This window comes from Cydia strobilella, chromosome 24 (assembly GCF_947568885.1).
Source record: "Cydia strobilella chromosome 24, ilCydStro3.1, whole genome shotgun sequence".
Classification (NCBI taxonomy): Eukaryota; Metazoa; Arthropoda; class Insecta; order Lepidoptera; family Tortricidae; genus Cydia; species Cydia strobilella.
The window spans coordinates 1,846,931-1,856,447 of NC_086064.1; the positions used below are offsets into that span (position 1 = coordinate 1,846,931).

A 9,517-nucleotide genomic window follows, 5' to 3' on the forward strand; every position below is an offset into this window, starting at 1 on the left:
AAATTTTCATTTTTAGTTTTAAAGTTTGTCGATGGATGGCAGTGAATTTACTGTGGTTACAAAATTTACTATCCTATTATATCCTCTTTGATTCAGTCTAAGGAAAAAACGTGCCTTGAAAATCAAGAAAATTTGATTCTTGATCAGATGGCCCCACTACCTTTAGTCTACTCTCGGATAGATGGCGTTGACGGTTTCATTTGTTAAGTTACCGAGTGGACCCCAGGCGAGCAACGCCATTATCAAAGATAGATATAACTCCGTAATAGATGGATACAGTCTAAGGAAAAAACGTGCCTCGAAAATCAAGAAAATTTGATTCTCGTTCAGAGGGCGCTACTAGTTTTGGCCTACAGTCGTATAGATGGCGTTGACGGTTTCGTTTGTTATTTAACAATTTTAACGCATATCAGTGAAAGAACATGGGTCAAAATCATAAAAATAATTAATGCAAAAAAAAAAAAATTATCCATATTTAAATACATTTTATCGTATTTTTATAAATCTTCATTTTTAGTTTTAAAGTGTATCGACAGATGGCAGTGGGGTTACAAAATTTACTATGACAGTAACGCTCTAGTATCAGTTACTCTATGCCATTATTAATTTAAAATATTTATCACGCAGGATATGTTAAAATAAAACAATAAAATACTTGTAATATACAAAATCAATCATTATTTTTATTATCTAGATTACATACAGAAATAATTACATTAAATTCACATTAATATCACAAATTCAATATCTTAAGCAAGCCGGTGTTACTGACACCAGTGACACTAAAATAAGTTTGTGCTGGGTGTATTATTGTGGTGCAACCCTGGCGGCTATTAAGGGCTTATTACACTGCTAAATTTAGTGACTAACAAGAGGGACGCCGCTATACGTGAGACGCGATAAGAGATACATCCTAACGTTTCACACGTATAGCGGCGTCCCTCTTTTTAGTCACTAAATTAGACACATTTGACAACTGTCATCTGTCAAAAAGGGTTATAAAATCGAGTCTACGCCTTTACATTTTTGCAACGCCGTGCGTTGGCTGCTTTAAATTTAAAAATAAATCTCATCATCACTTTTTATATGAGTCAACTAACTTATTTTATTTTAACTCTGCCATAAGTAAATATTCTTTACAGTACATATGGTGTTACTTTACCACAATAGTGCGATATAATGAGCTCATTACGCAACTGTGCCGAAAACTTAAAGGGCCATATGTACTGTAAAACGTTGTACGATACATGTGCGAATAGGTAATTCGAAACTCGTGTCGAGTTAAAACACTCCCGTCGGTCGTGTTTTAATTTATCGCCACTCGTTGCCAATTTCCTATTTTTCGCACTTGTATCGTAATGTACTATTATTGTGCACCATAAAGTTAAAAATTGCTTTCAAAAGCTGAATGATCGAGGTTTCCAATTCGGCTATGAGCAAAGCTATAAATTCATGTTGCGAGGAACATACAGTCGAAGGCAAAAATATCGATCCAGACAAATGGCTCAAAAATATGTGAACACGGCTTTATTGTCTATGGTGTAAGAGCGTACACATATTTTTGAAACTTTGGGAATGTATATATATTTATGACCTTGCCTGTACACTGAAAATCAGACTAAGGTAATGGTAATAATAATGGGTAATGGTATTTTATGTTTAACGATTTTTAACAATATTCTTTGGGACACTGACATAAGCGAAAATAAGTAAGTATAAGACTAGTTAATTAAAATTATTTGGAAAATTATAATATATATGTCAATAGCCAAGGCGCATGTTATAATATAATAAAATTACATCTTCTTCTTCTTTTAAAATTATGGCTTCAGCCCAGTGGGACTATTTCGCCAGTATCAAGGTATTAAGAGGTTTAAAAACGACAAAAATTGTACGGTTGTACAAGACAGTGTACGGTGATTTGTTAGCTCTTGTAAATCGATAGCTAGACTTTACAAGAAGCACGTGGACTACCGGCCGTTGACTCCAAGATGGTGGTTAAACGCGCTTCAAAATTAATTCTCCATTCACTGCACACTACCACATTAGTTTACTGTATAATAAGCTATCGATATTACACTTTAAACAATATTAATGAGCAAATAACAAAGTAATTAATCACGATGAGTCCATAAAATTACATATAGAAAATAGATTTTTAGTTTTCGAATTTTTTTTTGGCAGTTTCGTGACACAATTTCACATAAACGGTAAATGTGTATGGAAAACCGGGAACACTTTGTTTTTTTTTCTAGTTTATCAATTAGTAGTATGTAAACACTTTATTGTACATAAGACAGATTACAAACACAATAAAAGAACATAAATATATACAATGTACAAAGGCGGACTTATCCCTATAAGGGATCTCTTCCAGTCAACCTTGTCCAGTAGTCCTTGTAATCCCAACAAGGCCTAGTTTCCCCTCTGGGTTGGAAGGTCAGATGGCAGTCGCTTTCGTAAAAAACTAGTGCCTACGCCAATTCTTGGGATTAGTTGCCAAGCGGACCCCAAGCTCCCATGAGCCGTGGCAAAATGCCGGGACAACGCGAGGAAGATGATAATTAATTAGTAGTCCTTGATACTGAGTCGAAATAACCCAAAACCTGTTAGTTTTTCGAAAAACGGTACTCTTTTTTCTGAAAACTCCCATATAATCCTAATTGTTTTTCTTTAAGCTGTATCTTTTACTGAGGTGTATCAATAAAGAGCTATCTATAGCCGGTCAAACAACTATGTCAGTAGAAAAAGGCGCGAAATTCAAATTTTCTATGGGACCGTGGGACGATTATTCGCGCCTACATTTTTTAAATTTGCCGCTTTTTTCTACTGACTGAAATGGCTTGACTAACTATATTTACTTAAACAGATTATTCTGCTATAGCATCATGTTACCTTGACTTTATCAATAAATGAAATTTATAAGTGCGTCTTATATTGTAGTTTTTTGAAATCACCTCCCTAATTACATCCTTTTATATAATGAATACCATTCTAGTCAGGTCATTCCGTTGCCGGGCGTCAGACCGTCAACATCTCCTGAGGATGCCTCGTAGAGGCAAAACACGTGTCGAGTATTGTTCTTTTGGTGGTGGTTTGTTATTGTTATATTTATTTTTGCGGTGGGAGGATGGGAACATTAATTGCATGTAAAAAATACGCACGTAAGTACAACGGGTTAGCACTGATTGACTAGCAGGTTATCTTTTCACGGACAAAGCAATCAGTGTTTACCACTTTATTGACCTCTCCCTTGAGTAGGGAACTATGATAGCACCCATGAGGCTGACATGTTCACCTAGAGTGTCCAAAGCCTCCATAAAAACCAGATCAAAAAAAAAAAAAAAATCCTTTTATATAAGACATTTAGACATACTGCTTTAATTGTATTAAATCTTAACTGAAAATGATAGTCTATTACAATTTTTGGAAAACTAAATACAGAAGTATCCCCATTTAACCTAAAATAAGAATTTAAGGTGTATTAATTTAAAGAAATAAATTCAAATATATCTATACCTAATTATTTAACATTACCATATAATTCTCTGCGCATAATCAAAATCTTTCCACATTATCTCCTTTTGGAAAAACAAATTAAACGTAACAACATTAATAATCAAATACCATACAAATTCAAATATAACAATTCTATACGTAGGTCTTATAAATCTTAATCTTAAAACTATGTATGGGACTAAGAAATATCTAATTTCAATCATTTTCTGTAACGCTACCACTAAAAATAAACTAATAGTGTATGGCAAAAGAAAAGAAATACAATTTTGGTCTTTTAAATTATCATACAAACTGAAGAGAAGAAATATATAAATGGGTATGGTCGCATATTTCGCAAATGCATATTTCCCAAACCATCTGTTCCATACATAGAATGTATAATGGCGATTATCAGCAAGTAAATACGGGTGTGTCACAGTATTAAAATGTACTATTATAGCAAAAAGAATCCCGAATAGTACTATTTTAGTTTTATTTCTCGCCATAAGTCTCAAAGTTGATGGTAAGTTTGCTACAAGATACGGTAATCCAAAGATACCGTAGAATAAAAGGAAATATAGCATTTGAGGTAAATGCAAGCTCGCTTCGTGGGCGTTTTTATCACCGACAACTATTGAACCATTTTTATAAACGAAGCTTACAAACGAAATTAGAGTTACGCCATGTGTAAGTATTATTAACCAGTCTTGTTTCGTTAGGAACTTGAAAAATGTGCCAAAACATGTTGTTATATGGTACCCTAATGCCAGAAACACATCGTTCATACTATAATACCGTTTTAACTTGGAAGCGTCAACATCCCGAGCTATTACAGAATTTTTATTCAACAAAGTTTTGGTTAAATACTTATTGCCGAATACTCTTGAGCTCTTAATCATAATATCTAGCACTTTGTGACCTAACACCATAGCTACGAAGACTATATTCGTCTGACGCATCATAACACTGCACAGACCGAAGACTAAAATGAAGAATTTATGTTGACTTGTGAAACATAACCGAGAAAACGCCAACAGAAATGTAAGTGATAGAGTATCAGTATAATACACATGTGAAAAGAAATACAGAGGTGGAAGGATAGCTAAATTAAATGCTTGCAATACTATTTTAAACTGGCTTTCAGTGTTGCTTCCATAAACAAACTTTAATATTGAGGAAAATAGCAGCAGATTTACACATGAAGCGACTAAGTTGACTAGTCGTAAATGGTATGTGTCGCAAGGTAAGTATGTTCCAAGGAAGGCAGCGGACACTAAATACAAGCCTGGCAGAGTCGTGATTTTGGGGTCCCATTGTGTAAAATTCCGTTCACAATACGCCACGCCTTGTGGGATGTGGAATAACTCATCAATGACTATTTCTGTTGTATCAAACACCTTGTCAAAGATGAATTTCGAGGCAGTCCCGTATGCAGCTAACGCTAAGAGCAGGCTGAGGCTGTATTTGTATATATGCTTCATTTTTCTGGGTTGCGATCTGAAAATAAAGTTTAAACTTTAGTTTACAGTATATAAGCGGGATTTTCCTTAATATTTTTTACAAATTTATTATACTTCAAACTATCAGGGGTCAGTATAGAAAAGGAAGTAGGTAACTAAAATGCATTACGATAAGATAGTACACGTTCGTAACATTGTTATAGTTCATAACGAATCGAGATACGTAAAAACCCGTGAGGTTAAAGACAATACTTACATGTTCGACGGATATCAGGTAACGGGAGATATGAAAAACAATGAAAATTGTACTCGTGTGCTAGTTCTAACTTAAAATAGCACAGTTCTTATCAGAAAAGTAATAGAAATAGGAAGCCGGCATTGTAGTACCACGGTCCACGACTAAATAGAAATGGCGGGCGGTGCGGTGCAGATAAAAAATGACATGACGTTGACGCCTTTACGACATCTTTACGACGTTCCGTTTGACGTTAATTGAAACATTTTTTTTCCCGATAGGGCTCTACAGACCTTTGTGATTGGGAAATGAGAGTGAAATGGAGAGATAAATAAGAATGAGATAACGTATCGCAGCCGACACTTTATGCGAAACTCTGCGTAGGGGGCGCGACTACCACAATCAATCCATGTATCTAGTATAGAACTGGATTGCGCATGAGTGGTGGGGGGAACTGTCAGAACGGGATCACGGCGCGAAGCCGCGAACGTGAGTGTGGAGTCTAGTTCGCTAATTAGCTAAACGCAATGCGACAATATAATTGGTCGAATAGATTTGTAGCCCACCATAAACCATACAAATCTACGGTGGGGAATAAAAAAATGTGAGACTAACAAGGACAAACAATAATAACGCTTTTTCTGCTACTCCTACTTAAAGATACACAAAGCTCGCTCCAGACTACACGGCGCGAAGTCGCGAACGCGAGTGTGGAGTCGCGTTAGCGCCGGGATTCGCGCACGAGTGTGGAGAGCGCTTTAAAAGAATGGTCAGAGAAAGCGGGGATTTCCGCAACCAAAAACAAGTAAATGGCTGCATATTTTCAAGTAAACTGGCAAACCCACTTTCTGAGTAGAAAAAGGCGCGAAATTCAAACCGCGCATATTTAATTTTAACTATAAAACTCCCGTGAGACTCAAACATATTAAATAAAATAAATAGTAAATTGGACCAAAACATGTCGAGCTATTCGACTTAATAATACGTGAGTGACCCGGTTTAAAATAATTTAATACGCGCATATTTAACTTGGTCTCGGGTTTTTAGGGATGTGGACTGGTCGATTTTAATCATGTTATTTATTGATAACCGCTACACAGCGGATCGGAATAGCAATAGGTAGCGATTAATTCCAGTTTTGAAACTGTCTTCGCTAAAAATCTTAATTTCTGTGACATAAGTGCTCGTCAATTTTGTTTATTTACATCATGGAGACTATATAAAGGAGCCAAATCTCTATGTATGAAAAGTGTCCATCAAAAAACAGTAATTAGGCGGCGCCACCAATGCCACCATACACCGAAATACTAGGTACCAAAAACAACCTACGTAATTTGGTCGGGTTATTTGTTGCCTTACATGTTATACTCATGTCCCAGAGCCTAACTAGTGCCACAGGAGAGATTAGGAACTATTATTTAAAGCTGAGAGCGGTCACTTTTGCAACCATTCTGCCATAAGAGATTGGCATCCTTTCTATACCATCCATAATTTATATGACGACTTGACGACCCATTCCATGGTGAATTTATTTTCAAAATAGTTATTTTTAATTTATTATGAAACTGCTGACATACGATTGTAATTTAATAATTTTGAATGAAATTCATAATGTAAAAAAACCGGCCAAGTGCGAGTCGGACTCGCCCACCGGGGGTTCCGTACTTTTTAGTATTTGTTGTTATAGCGGCAACAGAAATACATCATCTGTGAAAATTTCAACTGTTCAGCTATCACGGTTCATGAGATACAGCCTGGTGACAGACAGACAGTCGGACAGACGGACAGCGGAGTCTTAGTAATAGGGTCCCGTTTTTACCCTTGGGTACGGAACCCTAAAAACTGACAATCACAATATAAATTTCCTAAGAATTTACCATGTGTAATTTTAAGTGAATGTACCTATTTTAAGATAAATAAATCATATCATATCTATTTATCTATGTTTAACATGAGACAGTCCCTGGCTAAACTATATTTTTAAAATATAATTTGCAAATAGAGTGCTAGGAATGGTACCTCAAATATATAATAAAATTCCGAACACTATAAAATAATTAAATATTGTACATTTTAAGAAGACTTTAAAATCACTGCTAATCAAGAAATGTTACTATAGCGTACAGCAGTTCTTGAATGATAATAATTTATAGCTCGTTTTTCTATTTTTGTAATTCTTTTGTAGTTTTCTTTGAAATTTTCATTGTTGACATTCTTTAATACCTATTTATTGTTTTAAATTTTATTATTATTGTGAATTATCTTTCTATTCTTATTTATTATTTTTGTAATTGATTTGATTATTGAAGCATGAATACCTTAGACTAGCGCATGTTTAAGTTAGTTTATATAGGTAAACAAATTCGTACGCCTAGCGGCAAAACATAGCGTTCGCAATATGCTCTAACTATAAGACCAATACAATGTACCTATGTTATAACGAATAAATGCATTCTGATTCTGATTCTGATTCTGATAGAGTGAGACCAAGATAACTGTGACACGATTTTGACTATAACTTCATGATTTTGACACCATCGTTGACATACAGTGTGTCTCTGACCATGGGGCTTTAAATTCAGGGCTCGATTCTACTCGCTAAACTGAGTTACTTTTATTATAGGACTAGAAAATTGGCTTTTTCATACATTTTGGCTGATCCGATGTCGACGTTTTCTATGGAAAAGTCAAAAAATTGCACTATTTTCTCTTTCGTCTTATAGGAATCGCAATAAGACTATCTTTCTCTATCAATGAGTGTCAGGCCCTTGGCCTTACGGGCACTAAGAATGGTGCTAGTTCAGCGGTGTCACTTACGAATTCGAGCCAATCGTGCAACGCAACTAATTGCGACCAATCGCCGAATCGCGTTATGGCGTTGGACCCGGATATGTCCTTAAACTACGTCTAAAAGAGAGGTAGGGGCACTGTGAATGATATATAGCGTTGTGTGGTAGGGCACAGCACAGCGGATGTCATTCCAGATCTAAAGCAGACACCAACTGGGGAAGGACCTCCATCTTACAGAAAAATGCACCCAAATGACACTAGACCCTCTCATAGTATTGTGTTCCTGCCGGTAAGGTTGCCAGAGCTCAACGAGGGTTCGGGGTGTTTTAAGGTCGGCAATGCGCATGTAACACCTCTGCATTTGCAGGCGTCCATAGGCTACGGTAACCGCTTACCGACAGGCGGGCCGTATGGTTGTTTACAACCGACAGATAATGACTTGAATTTTGACAACCCTAAATAGCCAGAAAGGGATAGTGCCATACATTAGAAAGGGACAGCATGCCCCTGAATCGCTGTCAAACTTTGTTCTTGTAGGAAGTGTCCTTTCTGTACTGTAGAGTTAGACCAAGATAAGTCTGCAACGATTTTGGCAGCACGCAGTCAAAGATAGATATAACTCTGTAATAGATGGATACAGTCTAAGGAAAAAACGTGCCTCGAAAATCAAGAAAATTTGATTCTCGTTCAGAGGGCGCTACTAGTTTTGGCCTACAGTCGTATAGATGGCGTTGACGGTTTCGTTTGTTATTTAACAATTTTAACGCATATCAGTGAAAGAACATGGGTCAAAATCATCAAAATTATTAATGCAAATAAAAAAAATCATTTATCTATATTTAAATACATTTTATCGTATTTTTCCAAATCTTCAATTTTAGTTTTAAAGTGTGTCGACAGATGGCAGTGAATTTACTGGGGTTACAAAATTTACTATGACAGTACCGCTCTAGTATAAGTTACTCTATGACGCAGTGCAAGTGTTATTTCATAGAAGTTTGACGTTTAAAATAACACTTGCACAGTCTGGGCTATCAAAATCGTTTCAGACTTTTCTTGTTCTTACTAGTACTATTATTAATTCTGTTTTTCAAGTTGTGGGCGGCCGGAGTTTTTCCTTTTGACTAACAATTGCTCAATATTGCCTAGTAACTTACAGCTAAACGTTGAAAAAACATCCTGTATACTGTAAATTACAGCTGAACGTTTAAAAAACAGCCTGTATTCAGCGAGTTGACCCTCGCGTGCAGCGGCCGGCTGCAGGCTCCCACACTCATGGTTTCTTTAACCCTTCGACTGCTTACCGTAAGCTCGTTGGTTAAATATTAAATTAGTACAGTCGCGTAAAAAAATCTTTAGTTTGAACTTAAAAAAGTATTAAGGGTCCCCGGCAAGCTCGGTTCTCCATACAAACGTAGTTACGATCTCATTTTAAAACGACTAGCTAGTTTGCTCTGAAACTTTGTACTTACAATAGGATAAGGTATCATAGGTACCATAGCTTAAAAAATACAGCGAATTTAAGTTTTTTATA

General features: G+C 36.0%; 1 protein-coding gene across 1 annotated transcript; it reads right to left on the bottom strand.

Moving 5' to 3' along the window:
- Nucleotides 1–942: 942 nt before the first annotated feature.
- On the bottom strand, nt 943–5,387 carry LOC134752393 (putative Dol-P-Glc:Glc(2)Man(9)GlcNAc(2)-PP-Dol alpha-1,2-glucosyltransferase). The gene is made up of 2 exons (XM_063688102.1): nt 5,215–5,387; nt 943–4,995 (listed from the first exon to the last, which is right to left on the bottom strand). Exon 2 carries the CDS (start codon nt 4,977–4,979, stop codon nt 3,534–3,536), a length of 1,446 nt encoding a protein of 481 aa, XP_063544172.1. The 5' UTR covers nt 4,980–4,995; nt 5,215–5,387; the 3' UTR covers nt 943–3,533.
- Nucleotides 5,388–9,517: the final 4,130 nt, after the last annotated feature.

Coding starts and splice junctions, on each gene's coding strand:
- LOC134752393 (XM_063688102.1), bottom strand. CDS start 4,979: ATGAAGCATATATACAAATACAGCCTCAGCCTGCTCTTAGCGTTAGCT.